This window comes from Electrona antarctica, assembly GCF_951216825.1.
Source record: "Electrona antarctica genome assembly, chromosome: 7".
Taxonomy (NCBI): Eukaryota; Metazoa; Chordata; class Actinopteri; order Myctophiformes; family Myctophidae; genus Electrona; species Electrona antarctica.
The window spans coordinates 23,137,449-23,163,056 of NC_136812.1; the positions used below are offsets into that span (position 1 = coordinate 23,137,449).

A 25,608-nucleotide genomic window follows, 5' to 3' on the forward strand; every position below is an offset into this window, starting at 1 on the left:
TGGCTTATACAAAGCACTGAATGGAATACATTTTTTATCTTGTGCGATCTTTGTGAACCATCCAGACCTCTCAGGTCATCCGGGACAGATCTGCTTTATGTACCTAGAACTATACATGGAGGAGCAGCTGCATTCGGTTTTTGAGTGGTACTTAGCCGCTCCAAGATTTCTTTTTACTTTGGCTAAATTGTCTTTTTATATTGTGTTTTTTTTCCTGCTGAACAGTTTAGTGAGTGACGTCAGGTCAACTCTTCTTATCGCCTATTAAGGAGATGAGCGTTTAATTTCTTGTTTCCGTCTTCCTTTTTACTGAATTCATCTTTGTTGAAATGTGCTGCTATACAAATAAACTTGCCTTGCCTTACCTGTGCTTGCCATTTCCTCCAGTATCCCCCCTCTCCTCTGAAGGTGGGGACCCCGCTCTCTGCACTCACCCCTGATCCAGTCAGAATGGCTATGTGCTTGGACTTGGAAAAGATCTCCCTGAATGCTGCCACATCTAGACACATACAGAAGAGTAGATGCAAGCACACACAAAGACATACTGTACACATACTTAAATACACCAGATGGGTTCCCTACATCAGTGGTTCTCAACCTGTGGGTCCCCATAAGATTTTGGGGGGGTCCCCAGATGACAGAAAAAATATTTAAGAAAGAGGCTAAAATGAAGCTTGTCGATCTACTATTTTCCACAATATTTATCTGTGGAATCGAGTAAAACTAAATGTAATGCCTCAACTCCAAAAGTGCTTGTCAAGTTCAGTTCAAATATGACTATTTTGGGGGGTCTCGAACCTGAAACGTTTGAGAACTGCCCTACGTCACTTACTACTAGCATCATTATATACGGTATATCAGTGTACTCTGTACTGTCCATAGTTCTGTTAAATGCTACTGATTCAACTGCATGCATGGATCATACAGTGTATGCGCTCTATGCACAGATACTGTACCTGAACTGGGCCGGCTCATGTCTTGTATATTCCAGGGGTTTCTCAGGCAGGCACACAACTGAGAGGTTATTGTGCCTCTACTGGCGAGCTGTTTTAAGATCATCAGGGTTCTGGGTCAGGGGAGAATACAGTATAGCGATCAGTACTGTGAAGTGTGAACCAGTGGTTGTCAAAGTGGGGTTCAGGGACCCTCAGCCCTCCCAGGTGTCATTGAGGGGGTTCAGAATGGACCCTTCTTACAGCAGTGTTCATTTAGTTGACTAAGACTAAAGACTAAATCGACTAAGGTTTTTCAGGAGACTAAATAGGACTAAGACTAATTGGTGTGTTATTCAAAAGACTAAGACATATTTTCTGGCGAAATTAACATTGCATTAAGACTAAAGACTAAGTCGACTAAGGTTTTTCAGGAGACTAAATAGGACTATGACTAAATGGTGTGTTATTCAAAATACTAAATCAAAATATTGTGGGGGAAAAATTAACACTGCTTGCTAACAGGTGACAGGTCTGTATAACCAAGTGTACGTGTGTCTCAAGAAAAGAGTTATGGGGGCCAATGAAATGTTTGAGAATGAGAACCACTTGTGTGATAGTCATAATGATAGATGGGTCATATGGTGGTGGCTGGTAGGCTTTAGACTAGAGTGACTGTATAGACTATAGACTCTATACAGTCACTGTCACTCTAGTCTAGCACCTGTGACCTCACAGGTGCAGTAATCAGGCAATGTGGACCTCACACAGCAGCCAGCATCAGACAGAGATAGACAAATTACAGAACAGAGAATTGCTACAGAATTACATGGTAGGCGTACGTTCATTTCAACTGCTCCACTATGACAACTTCTTTACTACCGGTATTTTCTGTCTACTGCGTAGGAGGATCACTGTCTCCAACTAGACCTCGCTGTGAAGTAACGTCAGTGCCACAGCACAGACAGACAATAGCACATTTGGAAGGTGAATTCTGAGAGCAAACTATAGCCCTAGAATGTCTGTGAGCCTGTGATATTACATACATACATACATACAATGTCATACATACAGCTGGTGGCTAACATTATCAAGCTGAAGCTAGCCGTGTTTAACAGCTTTGGATGTCCGTAAAATGTTAAGCACCGTGGGTTAAGATTATTGTTTCAGTTACGAAGCTGAATAATGTGTCAACTCATAATTAACTACCTTTAGACTGACCTCGTCCACACAGGCAGCGGTCAACTGACTGCACTATTATAAAATGAACCTAGAGCTATTACATTATTATGACTATAAATAGGAAGGAACTATAGACTACTTCTTCTTTGGAGTTTAAGGGAAGCTTGCATCGTTATGTTGCATCGTCTGCCACCTTGTGGAGTGATTTAAATCCTACATCCAGTCTGTTAGTCCTGTTCTCTTCAGAAATAGGCTACTATATTCCACTCCAGTAGTATGTTCATGTCCAATGAACTGAACATAGGCTACAGTGAAGTCCTATATTGTCATACGTCTATCATTATTTTTTACATAAAAAATAATAATATTTGTACCCAATTTAATACATTGTTAATATTATATAGCTTTAATCCCTTCACCAGGATATAGAGGCTATATAATAGTTTGGAATTAGAGTGAGCCCAACAGGACTGGAGCCAAGGAAGATTTCTCTAGAAATAGGCCAACCAATGGTTTTGCAATGTACTGACTGAGGGCATAGCAGCTGAAGCTATAGCGTATAGGCCTACTGTAAAATAGCTTTGTGCATGCAGGTGGCGCTCACTTAACAATTAACATAAATTAACTGCAAACGTTTGATCATCAATTTACAAGTCTCTCACGCGCCTCTCTCTCTCTCTCCCACACACGCACACACACACACACACACACACACACACACACACACACACACATACTCTCTCTCTCTCTCTCTCTCTCTCTCTCTCTCTCTCTCTCTCTCTCTCATCATCATCTTCACCACCATCATCATAACCGCCCCTCCTACACCGTCTGCCTCGGGTGCATGTGTGTGGCGGTGCCGCCGAGTCTCTCGCAGTCCCGCCGGTCGGTCGCCCGTGTGGAAGCTGCCGGCCTGGCGGAATATGGCGGCGGCTCCGGAGGACGTGGTAGACCGTCGGCCGATTCGGAGAGTCCGGTCCAAGAGCGACACGCCTTATATCAACGAGGCGAGGATCTCACTGCACCTGGAGACAGGTAGGAAGGCTGTAGCACCACGCGCTCTATCCGAACACAGACAAATGTCACCATGAAGTGGCTGTAGCCTATCTGGCAAAAAATTTGCGGGGAATGTTATCGTGGCTGAAACTGTTTCGTGACAGGGAGCTAGCTGTCACAAATCTGTCACAAATCAAGCGTGACTTGGGGACAGACTATGCTGGTCTGACGTTATCCATGGTGCTGAGCTGCTCCTCGATCGCTGGTGCGCCGTGCATGGCGTGCATGCATGGTGGTGACTGGGTGACTACAGCGTGACTCATGCATTGTGCGAGCTGAGCTCATGAGAATTCGGCTTCATCATGGAAACAAGTCAACCAGACAATGATCATACATGCGGTCAGGGGATAGCCAAGAGAAAATTGTAATTCTTTTTCGGGACACATATATACGATATACGAGCATCCCCGATTGTATACAGGCTATAGTTCCACATTGGAAAATGCCAGCGTTGCCATGTTGTACATAGGCTGCTATACAAACTGGATTCACCGCACTGACTGTCTGGCACAAATGCAGTCGGACTTGTTCCTGTCACCATTCCTCTGTTCCTGCAGAGGGTCGATCATGTGTGACAGTTGAGACATGCACCATCCTTGCCAAATGTCATATCGTCTTAAACTGGAAATATGCATGAGTAATTGTTTCCGTTGTTGCCATGGACACCACGCTGTATTATATAGGCTATTGAAGATGCATGCCTGCAGCTCTGCACAATGTGAGCATGGCTTGCCTTTAGCCTATATGTCAGTGTCCCTAAACATTTTGATTTTAATATGACTAGTGTTGCTTCTCACCGAGATTAAAACGACTAAACCCACATTAATCCCCAATCCCCATGATTTCTAGATAGCTACTGCTATCAATACGCGTCACGTGTGGAACTGTCCACTATTTACCGGTGCTGAAACGGTCATCAAGCAGAATCAGCATATAGTCTCTAGGCTACTAACAGACCCTGACATAATTTGTAGGAACCGGCGTTTTTGCATGCAGGTGAACTACCGTCCACCTCCTCTTTGTTGAGTTAACGCATCCAAATATAGCTTTCATTCGACCCCCGCCCCCGACCGATTATGACAAATCCCAGTCACATGTGTAAAGCCTACTGTAGGCTTGGCTATAGCCTATGTTTTCCATTCCGGACAGAGGCCAACTCTTCCCCAGCCAGGCTATTGTTCTGCTTTGCCTGCATTCTCTCCTTAATCTTAACAGTTGCTCTGTTGCACACAATGGCTTGCTCAGCAAAGCTATACAGACCAGACGGCAGTCGATCTGAAAGGCGGCTGATCTGAAATTAGATTTCCCTGACATTCTAACAGCACTATTGCTTTCTTTACATACCTTGACTCACCCACGACTCACTGTTCTGATATATTTACTTAAAGGCCATTAAGGATTTATAGAAGAGCTGTCAGTCAGTGATACATAGCAGCCAGAATGACTGTAAATGTGGGCTCTATAATATCCCCATCACCTACTGACATATGGCTTTTTTTGTTTTGTTTTATTAGGATCCCCCAGGAAGATTAGCTGGTGCTATGCACCAGCTAATCTTCCTGGGGTCCACACAGAACATAAAAACATGACATTAATGACATAGGACAATGATATATAAATAAAATAAAATAAAAATATTTGATCAACAATTTCCTCATCCACCTTCTGATTCCCCATTTTCTTGGAAGAGAAAAACCAAAAAGCATATCATTATATCTACCTCCGTTACATATTAGCCTTCCATTCTCCTAGGGTAGAAAACAAAAGTAGAGATAAAAATTGAAAATATAATCCTAATCATGATCATGACTGCTGTGTGTGTGTATGTGTGTGTGTGTGTGTGTGTGTGTGTGTGTGTGTGTGTGTGTGTGTGTGTGTGTGTGTGTGTGTGTGTGTGTGTGTGTGTGTGTGTGTGTGTGTGTGTGTGTGTGTGACTAAATAGAGTATGATGTAGTGGTACTCAAATTGGGGTCCGGGGGGGGGGGGGGGGGTGTCGGGGGGGTTGGGTTAGCTAAAGCCCGATTTATAGTTGCATGCTGGGTGCAACGTGAGCTGGTAGTTCTGCTAGTTTCAGTGCACAACACAGCTGGCAGTGCAGCTTTCACCAGACAGTTTGTTGCTCTGATGAACCTGACCTTTCTCCAGCTGCTCACGGCACAGAGTTCTTGTCAAAAACATGATTTCACCCACAAGGGTACATTTGGGTCCACGTTTACACTCTCAGAGTTTAATTTAAACTATACTACTGAGGATTTTATTGTGTGCTCAGACCTGCAGGAGTGATATCGTTAGAGAGAGGGATTTGCATTTCTTGAGTGAATCAAATATGGGCATGAAGATAATTCTGTTCCCCTGTTTAGACCTGTGGTTGTTCACACACAAGGGTTCCGCCTGCATTCCGGTACCACACACAACCCCTACCCCAGTGGACAGTGGTTCTCAAAGTGGGGTCCTGGCAAGGACCATCATGCAGGGTGCCTTGACGGGGTTCCAAATGGGCCGGTATACATGCAGGTCTGTAACTCTTGAGAGTGTACACATGGAACAAAATGGATTTGTACACCCGTGACTTATGGAGTCATGGGTGTATGAATCCTTGAATCACTGGCCCACCCCCACCCCACTACCCCCCTCCCCTGTGCCAGTCTGGTGGCAGCGGGATGTGCTCCCGCTGCCACCAGACTGGCTCTCCAGCACTGGTCTGGAAATCCAGGTCAGCTGCGTGAATAGCTCTGCCCTTCTCACAAACGCCATAGGAAGCACCAGTCATTATAGACTCTCATACAAAACACTGAAAACAAGAAAGGTGTGTTTGTGTGTGTGTGTGTGTGTGTGTGTGTGTGTGTGTGTGTGTGTGTGTGTGTGTGTGTGTGTGTAGAGGGGCTTTACTGCAGGAAGACGGTGATAATGAAAGAAGAAAGAGCTGTGTGATTTGGCTGTTAACCAGGAGATATGTTATGTTTGTAATATTGCACAGGCAGACAGGAACACTGGTGCGTGTGTCTTTCATGCCCATCCCTTCTCACTCGCACGCACGTAGGCACGCACGTAGGCACGCATGTAGGCACGCATGTAGGCACGCACGCACGCACGCACGCACGCACGCACGCACGCACGCACGCACGCACGCACGCACGCTACTGTTCTGAGAACTGCTGCGCACATTAGTCTGACCTCAGGCTGAATTTGCTGGAATTACCTGTGCAGAATACAAGAGCAGAGAGAGGCTGTCTCAAGACAGGCTTGTGGCGCCGTAGAACCCATCCATACAAAAGACCTCACTCAGTTGGTACTGGCAGTTGGGGTCTTGGCATTGAGCTTGTGAACAAGCCAGCCTTTGTTGGCAAGATGGCAAACCTGTGCCAGGGATGAGGCCTGTGGCTCCAACTCAAGTCACCTCTCAAGATAATTTGGAGGTCTCCTCTGTTCTCATCTCACGTTTTGGCTCTCCACTGACTTGATGTCATGGCTGAGGAGCAGGGCTTATGTGTGCTGTCACAGCTGTGTCTTCCGCCTATTGGAACACATGTCAGCAGAACTGAGAGAGAGAGAGAGAGAGAGAGAGAGAGAGAGAGAGAGAGAGAATGACGAGGGAACAGGAACTAAGGAAGTGTGACTCATGGCCGTATGATGTGTCAAGTCTCATGTTCACAAACATCAACGTACAGTCCCAAAGGCTCTCTTGTCACTTTGTATTAATTCACAACATAGAAAGTCCAGCTAGAGGGGGAGATGGACTGAGGAAGATAGAGGGGAATGAAGGGTGGGAGGGACATTTACAGGGAAATATGTTTGTTTGACACTTACAAGCGTTTGTAAAGTACATTTGTTGTGGGACGGTGTGAGACAGATTCTGCAAGAATGTACAGTATAGATTATTCATGCATACAGTAAAGGTTCACCTCATGTCCTTAGTTGTCTCCACCAGCCGAAGGCATAAGGAGAGTATGTTTTGCACTCTGTCCGTGTGTGTGTCTGTGTGTGTGTGTGTGTGTGTGTGTGTGTGTGTGTGTGTGTGTGTGTGTGTGTGTGTGTGTGTGTGTGTGTGTGTGTGTGTGTGTGTGTGTGTGTGTGTGTGTGTGTGTCCATCCGTCTGCGTACAGCTAATCTCTGGCACCGTTGGCCCGGATGATGCCAAACTGTGCACACACACTCCCTGGATGCCAACGATGAACCTCTGCCCCAATTTTTCCACAATGGCGTGTTATAGCGCCACCATGAGGCCGATTGTGGCAAAACACAAACGCTATTATCCTGGTGGAGACCTGTGCCCTGAGGGGCACCTTTTCTAGATCCTTCTGTCTTGGAGGGCTTGCACTTTTGTTTGGAGTCCCCTTGGGGTCACCTGCAGCCATCAGCCTTTCTGTCACAGCTGGCTCTCATGTCCATCTGTTTACCAAACATGTGTATCTCTAACCATGGAACATTTCACTTTTTCCAACATCATCCTCATAGATTATTCATAGCCCACCTCTGAGATGCAGAGCAAGTAGACGAATAGAACCATCTTATAATAGGCGTTAGTAACAAAGGACCACTTATGAAGATATTAATGAAAATAGGTAAAGCCCGAAGGCCCAAAAATGACCATTTATGGCGCCGACATTGGCACTGTGATTGGCTGTTGTGATTGGCTGAAGTAGGTTAATGTATCTATTAACGTGTAGGTTTTACCGAAAGAAAAAATACGATAGAGGATAGAGCCCAGACCCTCCTTCACATGGGTGAAATGTACTCACAATGCACAGAAAAAGAAGGAAATAAAGAATATCATCATCTCCCCAAACGTGTATGGACTAGTATAACATAATTTCTTGAAAACCTTGGCAAATGTGTTTGTTTCAAAGTGATACTAATAAATTAGAACTTAAATTCAAGTGTTCAGATGGGTGGGCCCTGCTTCAAACATTTTCACGCAGGCCCAGATCCAAAAAAGGTTGGCAACTGCTGGTGTATATTGTCTTGGATAACATTAGGTGATGCTTTCACAGCACTACAGTAGTCAGCATTGTAATGAGGTACACATGGAAAATGAACTGACAGAAAGATGGAGCTGGAGCTGCAGGGGGACGGGGGGTGGGAGCTGGGTGCGGGATGTTAAATGGCAGCCTGAGTCTGTTTTAGGCTTTGAGCAGCAGCTCTACCTATCTGTCTTAGTGGTGGTGGAGCAGCATATTAATTTTGCATATACAATCTATTGTCCGGGTCCTGCTAGTGCTTCACTGCCTAAATTAGTATCACCGTTGAGGATGACATTATTCTCATGTGTACTATGACATGGGAACGAATGAGATTAATGAGAATATGTGGGATAATGGATGGTCATCAGAAATAGATGAGCATGATGAGACCAGTGGAAAGAACAGGAAAGGAAAGGACTATTCTGCTTGTTTTCACTACAAGGTATATGAATCCCTTGCTCAGGAGTTCTGAGTTCAGTCGCAACTCGCCAGCGCCTTGTTTTTTTATGATTTAATGACATGTAAATCCGATGTAAATTGTGCACTCAGTGCCGAGGAGCTCTTTTCCATTTTTAATGACACCTGCACTATGACACTGGACACTCGCTCCTTTCAGGTCCAAAAATGAAAAGCACTACAGCACATTCTGAGCCTTCGCTCGACATTTCCACCCGTAAGTGGACCAGTGCTACCTGCCAGTGCCTCCTCACAGGCAAGAAAATGCACTCCACTGGTTCCCTGTGCATTTTAGAATTCATTTTAAGCTTTTATTGTTTGTTTTGAAGGCACTCAGTGGCTCCTCCATACATTCCCGTACACCCGAACTAGAACTTTGAGGTCAGCTAACTTGTTGCTTCTGGTTGTGCCTAAAACCATCCTTTGCACAGTTTGCTTTGTAATGGATTCATGTTTGTGGTGCCGAGTCAGTAGAAGCTTTTAAATCATTATTAAAGAGTAAAGATGCACTCTTTTCCCTTGCCCTTCAACTCGTCTGCCTGCCTGCCTGCCTGCCACTCCAAGAAAATAACTTGTATTTACAAAACCAAACAGTAACCTGTGTCCACCACTGCACAGGTCTCATTGGCTGTGGCACGTCTCTAGACAAAGGGGGGCCCAAATCTGACCCATAAAAATGGACCAGATTGTCGGTGTGGCACTAGAGGTAACTACGGTACCATCCTGCAACCCTACCCCTCAACCATACATTTATCCTGCATTAGCTCTGCAGAAAGTGTTTCTCATGGCTACAGCTCAGAGCAGGGAATGTGTAGGTAGCGGGACTTCTGCACTAAATGGATTGGAGTTTGCCCAAACAGTAACCATGCCACCAGCTGGCATCAGTGGGTGCATCTGCAGCGCTGTGCTGCCACTATCGATCACACTGTCGTCAGTTGGCAGGTGATCCAGAGCTGCTGCGGTGCGGACGGAGCAAGAAAGAGACCCAGACACAATGACCACGGCATGGGCTCAGATCTGTGACACTGGCCTTCTGACCACATTCACACTTCACACCTACTGTAGTAAAAATCTCAGTGTTAACTTAACTTCCATTTGTATGCTCTCTGAAGTCGCGTGCGCGCGTGTGGGTGGGTGGGTGTAGGCTGGAGATGAAGTAGAGTCGATTTCTAAAGAAATATCAATTCAAATCAAAGGAGCTTTATTGGCATGAGAAAACATACCTTTACATTGCCAAAGCAAGTGACAAAATATAAAAAACTGTTGAAAATGGGGAAAATATATACAGTTGGAGGGGGTACAGCATTGTAAACAGAGCTATGTCACATTGCGTTGTTATATGTTATACATACAGGGTATAAAGCTTTTTTGAAACAAATAGCAGCAATCTTTGACAGTCACTGTGGGACAAATAGCATTTTTTCTCAAGACTATTTAAATAGTATACAAAGAAGCCTCAGATTTAAGACTTGTTTAAAGGTATCAGCTCTGGTTACATCATGTGCCTCGTCATGTGCAGTAGGTCTACTCAGTATTAACCTTTTCTTATATCGCAACAATTCACAATTCTTGCAGCTGTGTTTGTGTCAACTCATGAATATATTAACATAATCTGTGCTGGCACGAGAAGATATTGTGAATAACTATTGTACCCACCTGTGCCATCCACAAGATTTGATTAATAAGCATTAATCCAGTTTGTACTCACGTGGTAGAAACACCTACATGCTGATCTGACGACACGCACGTGGCCGCGCGCACGCTTAAAGCGCAAATAACATGCATTTTAAAACTGCTTTTAATATTTAATATCATATTGTCCATGTCCCTCAAAGTTATTTCTAATGGTTTGAGCCTCAATCACCACTCTGATATATAACCAGTCCTTGTCATTTCTTTCTGGACTTTGAAAGCAGTTTTAGCTGCAGTACCACATTGTCCTGAGGTGGTGGGGGTGCTGATATGCAGATTATTTAATATTTGAGTCATTATAATACTGATGCTAGATAAAACCAGGCTTGTTTCCATTCCATGCCAGTTTGGAAAATCAACAATGGTGGACATTGTAAACAAAGTGGAAATGCAAATTTGGAACTGAAGACTGAAGAAGAGGAGGAATTATACAAAGTAGGGTGACATAACCCTCACGATGAGGACAAAATCAGTTGAGCTGTTCCTGAGAGAAATTTCCATTAAAGCACCTATATGATGAAAGCCTGATTGTTCAAAATTGGTTATTTGTGGGGATAGAAAACACATATGGGAGCCCCAAAAACACAAAAGAAATTGAAAAAGTAGAATTGTATGTTATAGGTCCTTTAATAATAATAATAATACAATAGTATTTATACAGGCATTCAGTGTTGAGCCCTCATCAATCTAGCTTTAGGGCTAATCACGTACATCTCTGTAGCATCCTTGGTTTTAAATTACATTTTGTCCGCAGTGGATAAGAAGATGCTGTGTAGCAGCTCTGTTTATTGATTTATCAAAAGATTTTGGCACTGTGGATCTTCCCCTGCTCTTACAGAATGCAAAAATATTGGTTGTGACTCTGGTGGTCTTTATAGACAGACTAGTACTCTGATGTGTGTTATCCTAAAATCTTAACCACACGTATGAACTCTAGTGGCCCTATTCTGGGGTGAACATTCAGCAAAAATAGCAAGACGTGCTGTGAGGGGGACATGGGTCAACTAAGTATACGGGTAGCCTATACGTGCAGACCTGATTTATATGTTGTTTTACGACTATGTCACTCACCTAGAATAAAATATTTTTCACTTGGTGACACAGTCATATGATGACATACATTTGACTACCGGTATATTGTCATCTGAGACGGTTGCATGCTTTTGGTTAGACATACCATTGGTCCGATATCTCAAACCCTCACGGGCAGCACACCTAAACCTAACCTTAACCATCTCCCAACCCTTAACGCACACCTCACCAACCTTAATCCAGTCGTCTAAACGCACCCCTCACCAACCTTAATCCAGTCGTCTTAACGCACCCCTCACCAACCTTAATCCAGTCGGACCAATGCTATGTCTAACCAAGGCTATTACACACTGCTAATTAAGACTTTGATTATAGCATTCCTGAAATGAAAGGGCAGAGCACACAGTCAGCAGGGTCCCCCATACAGGACCACTGCTGATTGGTTCCATTTGTAAAATTCCCACTTAGGATTTGATGGTGTAGTGACACACAGCCCTGTGCTTTGAATGTGAAAGCCCCCATGAATCATCACCCACTTCAGTCAGCATGAAAGGGAACTGTGTATGTTTTTCCCCCTGCTGTTACATAAAATGCCTGCATATAAAGCCCATACACAGTGTAGGAAATTATTGTAACTAAAATAAAAACCTTGTTCCATGTTGCCATTCACATCACATTGTCATTGCACACAGAGATGCACGGACACACACATTTAACAACGCACGCACGCACGCACGCACGCACGCACACACTCACACTTCTTTATGGCTGTTGGTATTATAGGGCATTGCACATTTTGGTGGCATAGCAGGAAAACAATTTTAAACCCTTGTTCGTGCCAAATCTGGTGTTGTGATTGTGGACTTGATTGATGTTTTTGAAGTAGTTAGACAGATACAGTACATGGGTATCAATGAGGTGTGGTGTATCTTGTAGACCAGGCCCATTGCAAGTTGCTGTATTTGTCTTCTACCCTGGGCCATCCCACCCTAACAAAATGAGAAGAGGTTAAATGGGTTCTAGATGGAAGGCCAAGAAGTAGCCTGACCAGTTTGTTAATGTTTTGGGATGTCTGAAGCCTTGTTTTTAAGGCCTTTGTGGTGCTGTGGTAACATGAGGTGCATGCATATAGTCTAAGAAGTGACATTGAATGAGTGCTCCTACAAGAGTTCTCAATGTATTCTGTTCTGTTTTTTCACTGGAAAGATTAGCCTCTAAAATGCAATCCAGGTAGGTAATTTACACTTTTCTTGTGGTCAGCCATGCATTTTTTTTGACAAGCTGATGTTATGTCCTTAACATAATTATATTAGGAACAGTAAAAGCCCCTAGTATGCTTCCTTGTGGAATGCCTCTCCAGATAGGCCTGCAGCCATGCACCCAGCTCACTGATGTGTTTCAAAACCGATTGCTTTTAGCTTATCAATTATCGTGGCATGGCGATAGTGGCCATTAAGCAGCTATTCAGCGTCTAAACGGAAGGGCTATATGTGTTAATTTTGCTCATTTGTGATGAAGTTATAAAATATGCAATTGTGGGTTTGAGAAGTGTTGCAGAAGACTGTTGTGGGTTGTGCGTTTCAGACCAAACCATAGGGGGGCAGTAGAGCTGCATGACACTTTTCAGTCTCTGTGCATTGCTCTGGAGACTTTTATATGGTATTAACGAATACGGAATACCTACTCCTACTGTATAGCATATCCATATAGCACATGGGACAGTTCGCAGGCCATAATGTAATATTGGTTTAAGTGGGCATTAGTATTTAGATTCATTGTTCTTACAACGTTTCTCACTCACACACGCACGCACCGTCACACACACACACACACACACACACACACACACACACACACACACACACACACACACACACACACACTCCCTTCTCGCTTCAAACTCATTGGCTGACGTCGTACCCTCCATGCGCAGGATTGGCGAGTTCCGACGACCATTCCAATTTCCACACTGTGTGTGTGTGTGTGTGTGTGTGTGTGTGTGTGTGTGTGTGTGTGTGTGTGTGTGTGTGTGTGTGTGTGTGTGTGTGTGTGTGTGTGTGCATGTGTGTGTGTGTTTTAACCATTTCAAAGCAGAGGGCGAGTCTGCGAGAGGAGGAGGTGGATAGAAAATCCGCTATTAGCCTATTACCGCTAATATGGCGGGTTGTGGAGGCGAAGTGTTGCGCCCATGGTACGAATCTAGATGTCCGACTCCGAACGACATCCACCACCACCACCACGCTCCCCCAGCAGCTCCCGCTCCCGCGTCCGAAGAGGAGAAGCCGAGGAAGAGGAGGAGAGCCTTCTGTCTGGTTCGGATGAAGCACCGTAACCATAACAGCAAGCAGCAGCAGCAACCTGGACAGCAACAACCTGCTGCAAGCAACAATAACAACAGCATGCCGTTTATAATCCACTGTCAGATAGGCAAAGAGATCAAACACATATGCAGCAACTGTCGTGGAGCGGACCCGCTGGAAGGTGAGAGGAATAAAGTTGCGTTTGTATGAGCGCCGATACGAGAGATGTTGGGAAACGAGGCGGGCATAACCGCTCCCTTTACCCGGCGATGCTTCTGCCTGCCTGAGGAAATGTGCGTTCCATCCGTGCAGGGCCAGTTTCATCCCATGTGTTGTTTGTAATAATCTAATAAAATACCGTAATAGCTCTGTCTGACATGTGTACAAATATCTAACGGTCCATTTGGTTACATTTGTACACACTCAGCTACAGTTACAAATACATGGATATTAATAACACATTTTACTGTTTAAGCCAGGCCTATCAAGTTCAACTGTACATTATTGCTTTACTTGTTTTCATATTTCCATTGTAAGCTAAAGTAACCACTGGGTTTACTTTCAAAGCAATAAGAAATGTTTATGTATAATGTTTATGCATCATTGTGCGGGAACCATTGTGCACCATCATACCTATAGCCCCGATTAGATACGTTATCCCTCAGTCCAATATCAAATCCAATCTCTTTCATCATGGCTGTAAGGTTACTTTCTTTGTAGTCTTATTTGTTGTGAGATGCTGATGTAGCAGCAAGATAACAGGCACATGGGTTTGAATGAAAGAATGTAGCCTCACTCACTGTGTGAGCTTCAGCTGTTTATTTCAGAGCTCTAATATCTGTCAGCAGGGGTTAGCCTAGATGAGATAATCCCAGTGGTGGAAAAAGTATAAATGTTTTACTTAAGTGTAAAATTATCAATACTGCAATAGGCTATAGAAAAACTCTGTTACACGTAAAAGTCAGGATTCAGGAATTTAAAATGTACTTGAGTAAAAGTACAAAAGTATTGTCATCAACAATCTAAATATACTTGAAGTACCAAAAGTAGAAAGTACAGTTATTATGCAGAATGTCCCGTTTCACAAGTTTTCATTTCATTTAATTGTTAAATGTCCGAAATGTATGTAGGGCTGAAGTGGTTAATAATGTATGTTTTGTAATAATAATCACAATCTACAAAGTAACTAGTAACTAAAGTTTTCAAATAAATGTAGTGGAGTACAATATCTGTCTGAGATGTAGTGGAGTAGAAGTAAAAGTAGCCTATTGGAAGTTGTAAACACTCAAGTAAAGTACAAATACCTCAAAATTGTACTTAAGTACAGTACTTAAGTGAATGTATGTTACTTTACACCACTGGATAATCCACTATGGTGGTAGTAGTAGTGGTTGTTGACAGAATGATAAACAGATTGGTAGCCATACTCCCAGAGGTGAGCCGTAAAACCATCCGAACCCTACTTTTTTATTTACTTATTTTTTCCCCATAATATTCAGCATGATATTAGACGTGATTTTATAGTCACAGTTAGTATGGTTAAGTTTAGGCATGGGTTTGGTGAGAGCGCTTCCATTACTAATGTCACTGATGGTCGAAAGTTTGCCTATTATAGTTAGATAGATATAGAAAATCAGTTGTCATCAGATTTGTGCTGCTCACATGGTTTGATTTAAGCGGCAGCGGCACCCTGATTCACATTGACCCCTGGTCGCTAGTACTCAATACAACCACAGCAACATGGTCTTGAGTGCTTCCATGGCCGATGGATGGGAAATCATTGCTCAAACCAAACCAAGTGGCTTTTTGGTCACAAGCCTGCTTCTTCAACCTTTGCTTACTGCCACCTCTTACAGAATCTGCAGTTGATGATGTGCTGATATTTTATACAATTTGTTTTGTCCTACGCCTTTAGCTTCCTTTTATTGGCTTGTTTTTGTTTGGTTAGTTAGTTCGCTTTTCATTATTTATTCATTCGCACCCAACTGCTAAATTATTAGCATTTTTGTGAGAAGCCATGCCCACTGCACAGTCCCTTTGTGCAAATGTTAGAAGTTAATCCATTTTTCCATATGCCCCTTGGTCAAAGTTTCCACACATTTTCATGCAAACCTGATCATAACTTTTGAAGAAAGCCTGAAACCAGATAAACACAATGGGAAGAAAGCATAGCCCCCATCATGAGGTAACAATCCATACATAATGCATTAGCGTTCACTACTTGTGTATATGTAATTTGTCTGTGGTGTGCATGTGTGCACTGCACATCCATGCCTGTCTGTTAAAATGTTTTCATTGCCTCTGGCACACAAGTACATTTTCCAAACACACTGTTGGAGCTGGATGGTGCGTAATGGGAAAAGGGGAGTTTAAATGGAAAAGCAGAGTGGGCTAAATAGAACAGCCTGCATTGTGATTACATTAGATTAGAACACACACTCTCCAATGGAGAGTGAAGCACAGTTTATAGAGAAACAGAGAAGAAGACTGAGGAAGAAGTTGAACTGTGTTAAGTGCTGCATGATTCTAGATTGTAAACATATTTTTCTCTGGAAAATAATGTTATACATTATAATTTATATTGTGGTCATTGACCCATTTTTGCTGATGCTTGTCTTAACTCCCTTTAACAGGAAGGATGTGCAGTTCAGTGGGGGTTAAAATCTATGAACTAGCTAGTAGCTATTACATCATTCATACCACCAGCATTTGCACTTGCTGTTAAGTTAAGTGGTCGATCTCTGTCTTGTTTCCAGCTGAAGAGGTAGAGCGGTTGGCAGCGATGCGCTCTGATTCGCTGGTCCCGGGCACGCACACACCACCGATTCGCAGGCGGAGCAAATTCGCCTCCCTGGGGCGTCTCTTTAAGCCATGGAAATGGAGGAAGAAGAAGAGTGAGAAGTTCAAGCAGACCTCTGCTGGTAAGAGCCAAATGGCATCACTTTTAACCATACCTACTACCATAGCTCCCTACCCTTCACTCCTCTACTTTAAATCCTACCATAATAAAAAATAATTGTATCCCCTTTACTTGCTGTTGCCAAGAACATTTTCACATACCTGGAATTTATCCTCTGCATTTACCCAAACTATAAGGAGCAGTGCCAGTGCCACCCGGGGAGGCAGTTAAAGGGCAAGTGTTTTTCTCAGGGAAACTTCAACACATAGTCAAGTGGAAAAAAAGGCGGCGATCCGAGCACTCAAAATGGTTTAAAAATGAGGAGAGGGTGGATAAAAATCAAAGTACTTTATTTAGAAAAGTTAAAAACAGCCAACATGTTTCGACTCACGGGAGTCGTCATCAGGGCAGGTAAGACATAACATAGTCAAGTGGGTTTATTTGTCACTCACTGGTACGGACGCAGCGAAATGTGTATTGAGCTTAAGTGCCTCACTCAGGGACTCTTCGACACATGGACTGGTACAGTACAAGCACTGAAAGTTTGGTAGAGCCAATGGTTGAACCTTCCGATTCCCAGACAGCCTCTACCCACTCTACCCACTCACCTACATCAGCGTACATTACTACCTACCTCAACTCTTACTTCCTCTTACCTAGCTTACCCATACTGTAACTCCCCTACTTGACCGCCTACTGTAACCGTACCATAAAGGCGTATTCATACTCGGTGATAAGGTGACTACCACCACGGCGTGATGTGTAGTTTTCACCTAAACTGGAGTATGAATAGCCCTTAAGACCCCTACTCTCACATCTTTCCCATGAGTAGTATGCTTCATCTGACAGTAGATGAAATGATCCCTGCTCCTATAGGCATATGCTGTACAATGAGGCTATATCGACCAATGGCAGAGTGGGTGGTGGTGGGGGGTCTGGTATAGGTTGATCCATGATGATGATGATGATGATGATGATGGTGGTTATGTAAGGGAAGGTCAGCGCCATGGGGCCCCATGGGTCAGCTTCTGCTGTTTTAACCCACAGATCACCACAGCAAAGCCGCATTCCAACCAAACAGCCTATTGTTTAACATAAAGTATTAGTTTATGAGGGTGGGGGGATTGCTTGAGGTTCTGAGTAGCTTCTGCTTGACTCACAAATACAAGGTTTGTGTTTTAACTTTTAACTTCAATGTGGTGAGCGACTGGCAAAATCAGGATACTTTCTCTGTAACCCGACTTCGTTTTGAGTCTTTTGACGCTGTCGTCGTATTTGTCCTGTGAGTAGTAGTATGTGTTTGTGTTTTTCTTTTTATAAAATCTGCATGGTCGATGTGCCAGGAATCAGTTTAACTGTGACAGTCCAGAGTTTCTTGTTAGATGGAAAACAAATTGTAATCTGCACTCAGTTCAAAAAGGCTGTGTTACATAAATTATGGCATTGTTCATCGAAAATGCAGACGCAACAGCCGTGGAAGAGTTGGTAATTGAAAATCACAGCCGATTCAGATGGGTTTTAGTAGTCATCAGTTTATCACTGTGCCTGCCTGGGTGCCTGCTCGTTCTGGTGATAATTAATTAGATTGTTCTCTGGAGGGATGTTTGAGCCAGTAGGAGGTCATGTGTGTGTATGTGATTATGTAAGGTGTGTTCTGAGTGGGAATACAAGGTTGCTCTGTGTAGCTAGTGGTGGAATAAATACTCTGACTTTTTACTTTAATAAATGTAGCAAACCACAGTGTAGAAATACTTTGTAGTAAATGTATTCAAAAAAGTCTTGGCATCAAAATAAACTAAGTACCAAATTACTCATTATGCAAAATGGTCAATTTCGCAATCTATTACTGAATTTTAATTACCTCATGTGCTGCTGGGTAGCCTAACGGCTTAACCTATAATAAACCTATAATACATCATCATTTATCAGTTAATGTATGTTTTGTATGAACAACATAACTACACTTATTAACTAAAGCTGTCAAATTATTGTACAATATATTGTGTAAAGGCCTTCTGACATGTAGTGAAGAAATGGAAAAGTCGAGGTGTTTAATCATCCTAAAGGGAATTATTTTTAAACAACCTCCACCGCGTCGTACATTACCCTGCTTATTACACGGCTACTTTATTCATAAATTGACCCAAACGTAACAACCAAACAAGGTATTTCCTTGCTTACGGTAATGATTTGAAAGTAGTCGCGCTGGCCATCTGCCCAAATGCTGCAGCACAGTCGCCTCGGAAAACAAGAAAATTAGTTGATCAAGTAGAATCATTTTCGGTTACTGCATTGTGTATTTCTCGCTTCAAATGTTTTCAAAAACATTCTTGAGAACAATGTTTAATTGTAAATGACATGGTGTGTTTGTCTACATGGCTGTCATGTTGGATACAGCATCAAATTCAAGCAGCGCAGCAGGTGCTCTGAGCCTTTCTTTGATTAGCCAGCGGCCTGTTATAGAGCATGGCGGGCATTATCAAGAAATAACACACAGCTGAATTCAGAGATTGACCAATCAGAATCAAGCATTCAACCAAGCCGTGTAATAATACAATATAACTTATACTGCCACTATACCATATTGAAACGGGTTGTTATGTTGGGCTAGCTAGATGAAGAAGATTGAATCTGCCAAATGTGTGATCTCAATGAAATAGAGAATGAATATCATTTTGTGTTGTATTGTCCTTTTTATGGTGCGGTTAGAGAAGCGTTGTTTAATAATATAAACTATGTTAATATGATGGATATGAATGATGCACAACTAATTAACCGTTTATTTGAAAAATACTTTGTATGCTAGTTACGGTTTTGTTTTATGTTTTTTATTTTTTTTTGTATTTGTATTTATGTATTTATTTTACAGGTCTTCATTTAGATCATGTCAAAGGTGAGATTCAGTTGTCTTGATCACCTGAGCAAAATTGCAGGCTCTATTAGCTCAATGATAAGAAATGTCAGCACAATGGGGGTAGAAGAGGAAAGTTACGTAGTCCAGCTACAAGTACTTGAATAAAAACTAGTTACTTTTCACCACTACTGGTGAAAAATGGGAAGAAAAACTAAATGTGTGGAATTGTGGATACATTAACCCATTTTGGAGTTCTTGTTGCTATGTAGTATGTACAGTATATTAACAGCATAACATTTTTGTAATTTTTGAGGGGCGCTAGCCCCTCCTACATCCAGCTTTTGGTTATCGTCCACTAACAAACATTACATTCCCATTGACAATGAGTGGAGAATTTTAAGTCATAGTGTCTGAGCAAATACACTGACACCACGGCACGTAAACAGCGCCTCAAACTGTGACCCCGCCCACCACCGGGGGAAGTTGTGATTTACGTTCGTTCACTGCAATGCAATTTGCGGCATTTTCAAAACAATATTGAGCAGACTCAGCAGAGTAGCGATTATCAAACGTATTTGCAATGCCATACGTTGAAAGATCTGTTGCCCGTGGACAAGGCACGCTACCTCCGCAAGTTAGATAGCATCGGCATAGATGTTTGTCCGTATGTGATTAAGGATTGGACCAAGTTGCATTGGCAGCCATAGAAAATTCTTACCCCAGGCTAAAACCGGATGTGACTTTTTTGGGCGTTCCTGTCTAGCGTGGTGTCAGTGTATAGGCATAGTGTCTATTTTACGTCATGATGATTTACGATGATAAGAGCACCCCTCACTTCACACAGGTGTGATTCTTTATTTCATATTTGAATTTTCGGAAAACTTAGTTCAGGATTTAGAAGGCGTTTTTAGAATCGGGCTAGTAGTTTTAAGCCACATTCTCATGGCTAGTTATTATAGTATACTCTTCCTGCCTCTTGAGACACACTCTAACACAGCAGTGAAGCGAGGAAAATATTTTTAAACTCACGCTGGTCCCCCAGCTGTCAAAGCAGTCTCCCTTGCGTGCGTCTAAATTACACGCACTGCACAAACACACACAGATAGGATCATTCACGGTCCTTCCCTCCCCAGTGACACCACACATGTAGTGTGGCCATATGTTATTGTTGGACCCTTGCCTCTATTCAGTTATGATGATGCATTCAATAAAACAATCTATTCATCATGTAAGTAGATCCAGTGAAAGTGAACGTGCCTTTGTCTTGAGAGTTCGACAGGGAGACCGAAAAAACGAAAACAAAAAAGCTGTATGATGTCGCTTTATAAACCGGAGAGTGAGTGCATAAAAACGCCTGTTGTACAGCTGGCTCAGCTCTTACACATACTAGCATTCTGTAAAGTCCCATGGGAAGCCATCAAGTTCACCTACTGTAGAAATAGGTGTACTATTACTGTAGAAATAATAATAGAAAAAGAAAAAAAAGATGAGATAGCCTACTGTTACTGTAGTGTATGCCCTGCAAGTGCAAAGCTGCATTCATTTCAAAAAGTGGGTATTCTGCTCAGTATTGCAGCCATTCAATTAAGCCACTTTAGCTCTATAGTATAGTATGTACTTTAGGCAAAAGTAGACAATCTATATTTTGTAGTGCTCGGAGATCTGCTACTGCTACCCCTGCGATTTTAGTTATAAAGTGTTTATGATAATAAAATGCCCAAAATAGGGACACCAAGGTGGAAGTGGTTAAGCGGTGTGCAGAAGAAAATGTGCTTAGAGGGACAGTGGGGGGAGGCACAGTGGGGGGAGGCACAGGAGAGAAGGCAGGGTTCACTCCTTGGTCAGCTTTGCATATGGTCCCCCATGCATGGCATCCACTACATCATCAGCAAGCACAAAACTGGACATGTTTTATGCAGGACTTGCGTGGATGATGGATCTACCTTCTCACAGCCTTTCCCTGTTTTTATTAGCTATTAGCTACCATAACCCCAGCTATCATACCATACTTTGGAGTCCAAGTAGAGGCATCACTGGCCTTCCTCAACGCATTGCATTTGTATTGCTGAACCTCCCAAAGTAGTAGTAGCAACTATTAGCACCAGTCAGGTGAATGATTTTTCCAGCCAGTCACAGCACAGAATGACACACCTTCCAGCCAATCACAGCGGCACAATACGTGCAGACGATTCCGTCCTCAAATTTCATCCTCAATTTTGCGATCACTACTAAAATTATTAGTTTAGATATTAGTTTTGATATTCATGTTATCAGACACGCCCCTTCCCATATAAACCCTTATATTGCTTAAAATGTCATTTTAACCATTTTAGATTAATTGAAAACACCCATGATTGGTTCTGTTGAGTGATAGTGGCTCCTTGGCTTATTCTAATGCATGAGGGGCTATGTTTTTTCAATTACTTCATTCATTTATTTCTTTTGGGGGGATGGAATAAAAATAAAGACATAAAATAGAATACAAAAATAAATATTGTGTGACATGTTTCTCTAAATAAAAATATCTTAAAAAACACAATAAAATATAATAAATGAAAAAAATAATTGAAAAAAACACGGCCCCTCACGTATTAGGACATTATCAGTCACCAGAACCAAGAACAGGTGTTTTCCATGAATGGCTAAAATGTAAATTGAAGTTGCAATGGGTTTGTATAGGAATTGTGTCTGATTAAATTAATATCAAATATCTAAATACCGAGTCAAGCAACTGGGTGCTCACAGAAGCCCTGGTGTGCTCACAGAAGCCCAAGTAGACATGAACATGTTCGAAAGTGAATATCCCTTTAATTTGTTCCTAACACAAACATTAAATGTCATTGATAATGAATGTTTTGAGTGTTTGTGTAAATACAAAATTAGGATGTGATTGGCCAGAATGCGATGATGTATGATGATAAGAGTGCCCCTCACTTCACACGGGTGTGATTTTTGTTTATCACATGGCTGAAAGGCACAGTGAACAGTAATTGTCTGTGTGTCCACACAAAAGTGGACCAATCATACGGTGGCTCACACACCACTGGGTGTGTGATGTCCCAAAACAGAAGCCTGGTGTAACTTCACTGTAGCCGAGAATACAACTCTTAAATTAATGATTTGCTCAAAAACTGAACACCGTTTTGTGATTTTGTGCAGCATTGTTCATGAACTGCACACCTAATTACTTGCTCTAGATAGATGGCAGTGGGGCTCTAAAGGATGTTGGTCAGTTGGTTTGTCTGTCCGTTATGGCTGAGCAGTTTATATGGATATCGTGATATAATGAGACTAGATATAGATATCATCTGAGATTGGGATTGTAATATCATGATATGGCATAAGTGCTTGCTTTTCCTGGTGTTAAAGACTCCATTGCACAAATTAATTTTCAGAATTTTCTGAACATACCTCTGACTGTTCTAGCTGTTCTGTTATTTACCCTTTACTACATTGATTGTTTAGTCCCAAACAAGATGTCTCAAAAATGACTGGCGGGATAGCCGTGGAAACGTCTGTGCACCTTCATGTACTGTGGATGAACACTACTTGCTCACCCATTGCCTTTCCTCGACCACAAGATATCTTAAAATCTAACTGCCATGAAACTTGCCAGTTGAACAGAGCAGTGGTTCCATTCAAGATATCTTGAAAATAGTCTTGTTTTGTTTTACATCACTGTGTGTGTTCCCCAGTGCTGGAGAGGAAGATGTCCACTCGTCAGAGCAGAGAGGCTCTGATCAAAAAAGGAGTGCTGAAGGAGGTTTATGACAAAGGTGAGAAACAGCGGAGAACTGGGGTGAACATTCATATAGTGTATCGTTTTCTTGTCAGTGCTTGTCAACATTTTTCTGATAGTTTGGACTCCAATGTCACAACACAATACACTATCTATTATTTGACTGTTTGCCTGTGACCCTCAGTGAGAGTGTATCATCATGGTAACCCACTTTTCTTTCACATTTTGCATTCTTGTGGAATGCAAAAAATGGCACCCGGAACCCCAAGGGTTCGTTGACAGTGATCCAAAGGGTCCCCAGCCAAATGAGGAGTAGTTTAATTTCACTACAGTTCAATTCACTTGAAATTATTACAATATTATACGAGTATGAGTGTACAATTGCAGACAATTCAATGAAAATTATCTGGGTGCCTGGGACAGAATAATTTGAAATGGCGGTCCAGAGACTAAATAAAGTCAATCTGGTTTGAAACCCTCTATTCAGGAATGGGATTATATACTCCAGTGGGGTCCGGGCGGGGACCACCAGGGGTCCTTGAGGGTGCCCAGCAAAGTTATTATGGACCCTTGTTTACTAAATGGACTTGATTTGATTTGAGTTTCATTTATATACTCGTCATGGGGGTCTGTGGCCTAATGCATACCAAACTGGGGTCCTTGAAATAAATAAAAAGTTTGAGAAGAACCACTGTTAAACGCTATAATAAGTTATGTAACTTGTCCTAATTTGACTGTCCATATTTGCTTTGCTTGTATATTTGATTCCCTCCCGTCTGTCTAATCACTCTGATCTCTCTCCCTCATGTGTAGATGGCTCCTGTCCAGCTATGAGAGAGGAGGTGAACTTGGAGAATGGTCGTTCGCCGATCCTCAGCTCTGGCCTTTCAGAAGCGGATGGAACTGAGCTTATGGAAGGAGCGACGTCCATCGGTAGGCCCTGGACAGCGCACTTACCGATTGGCCTGTATTTTCTTAACCTCAACGCATTCCGATAGACCTCTGATTGTTTTTTTGTTTTTAAATCTCCCTATGGTACAGGTCCAGAGTTCCAGATGGCAGCTGAGGGTGCATGTCAACAGGACCACAGCCAGAAGTCCAGCCAGGGGCCTCCCACTAAGAAGTCCACTGTGTATCTGGGTGATGTAGCTGAGTCGACGCTTTCCAGACCTGCACTTCACAAACAGCCCCCTGTGCCGCCGCCCAAACCTTTCAGCAGGCTGCCCAACCACATCGCAGGTGTGTGTGAGTGTTGATCTTCACATACCTGTACAGTAGTTGCATGCATACGCATCTATTATTCACATTTTTCTTTAATCTTTATTTTATTTTTTAATGGACTAAATCAAATAGTCGAACCACTTTATATACTTTGTTGTATACCAGTGTTTAAATCTGCCAAAAATGGCAGATTCACGCTTAATTTCCCCCCAAAAAAACATTATTCAAATTGATTAAATCTATTTGTTTGATTAAGTGTTGCACCCCTACTCGTGTTTTCATCTTTGCAAGAAACTCAAGAAGAGCCTGTTGCTCAAAATGTTACACCATTGCATTAAATAAAATCCTTTTAATGGGAGTAATTTGGTATGCAGATCTCTCTGCTGGTGTCTTTGATTCAGCACCCATTTTGGTGGACATTGGGATATTGGTATGTTTTTCAATGTTTATTATCTTTTCATGTTTGCACAAACATACGTTAGAAGCATCATGCTCATTCTATCCTTCTGGCGGGGCAGACTGCCGCCCAGTGAAGCTACCGTGCATGCCGGTGAAGATGTCCCCGCCTCTACCTCCCAAGAAGCTGATGTTCTGTGTGCCTGCAGGGGGCGGCATGGAGACCTCCTCCTCCACGCTCACATACCAGAGGGGCCCCCACACGGCACTGGGTGGCCACTCCATGCAGTATGGAACCCTGCCCGGTCCCCTGCATCCGCCCAGCCGCATCATTGAGGAGCTCAACAAGGCCCTGGCCCTCACCATGCAGAGGTTTGAGAGGTGAGGGGGAACAAAGTGGCTGTGGAGATTCAATTAAATTTCAACAAGTTGTCTCAAGACACTTTACATGTAGAGGACTGACAGAGTCCTTTGCCAGAGTCCTTTGCCCAGAGCAAGCAATTTTGTGACAGTGGTAACGAAAAACTCCCCCTTAGGAAGAAACGTCAAGCAGAACCCGACTCTAGGGTGGGCGGCCATCTGCCTCGACCGTGTCGGGGGAGAGAAATAGAGTAGCAATAGCGATAATAATAAATGTAATCTTGTCAGGCGCAGAGATACTGGGGGGGAAGGGGGGGTGGTCTCCCCCCGGCCCGGACCTCTTGGGGGCCCGGGCTGTCAGATGATCGATGGACGATTTTTTTACACAGTCACTCACGACAGATAAAACCAGCGGGCCCCCGCGAATCCCGCATCCTCCCGCAATTAACCAGATACAGAGCTTAAGCTTAAGCTATGTATAGCTTAAGTTTAAGCTTAAGCTATAATTATAGCTATAGCCTATAATAA

General features: G+C 42.8%; 2 protein-coding genes across 12 annotated transcripts in view; one reads left to right on the forward strand and one right to left on the reverse strand.

Annotated features, from left to right (window-relative positions):
• The window catches only part of LOC306926742 (NAD-dependent protein deacylase sirtuin-5, mitochondrial-like), a 28,718-nt gene extending 26,457 nt beyond the window's left edge, over positions 1–2,261 (reverse strand). For 2 of the 4 annotated variants that reach the window (XR_013790425.1, XM_079506150.1), the window contains exons 1-3: positions 2,154–2,261; positions 957–1,066; positions 366–499 (exon numbers count right to left, since the gene is read on the reverse strand). Coding sequence is in view for 3 of the 4 variants with exons in the window: in XM_079506150.1 (XP_079362276.1) it covers positions 366–499; positions 957–1,059 (237 nt within the window). In the remaining variant the exon portion in view is untranslated. Of the gene's footprint in view, positions 1–365; positions 500–956; positions 1,067–2,078 lie in introns of all 4 variants that reach the window. The other 2 variants (XM_079506151.1, XM_079506152.1) reach the window with 2 other exon arrangements.
• A 733-nt stretch (positions 2,262–2,994) lies between these two features.
• Positions 2,995–25,608, forward strand: part of phactr1 (phosphatase and actin regulator 1) — a 35,244-nt gene continuing 12,630 nt past the window's right edge. For 2 of the 8 annotated variants that reach the window (XM_079504892.1, XM_079504893.1), the window contains exons 1-6: positions 13,547–13,792; positions 16,368–16,532; positions 23,060–23,140; positions 23,917–24,036; positions 24,145–24,348; positions 24,843–25,101. In XM_079504892.1, coding sequence (XP_079361018.1) covers positions 13,630–13,792; positions 16,368–16,532; positions 23,060–23,140; positions 23,917–24,036; positions 24,145–24,348; positions 24,843–25,101 — 992 coding nt within the window. In that variant the 5' untranslated portion in view covers positions 13,547–13,629. Of the gene's footprint in view, positions 3,150–13,546; positions 13,793–16,367; positions 16,533–17,630; positions 17,680–23,059; positions 23,141–23,916; positions 24,037–24,144; positions 24,349–24,842; positions 25,102–25,608 lie in introns of those variants that run through there. The other 6 variants (XM_079504894.1, XM_079504895.1, XM_079504896.1 and 3 more) reach the window with 5 other exon arrangements.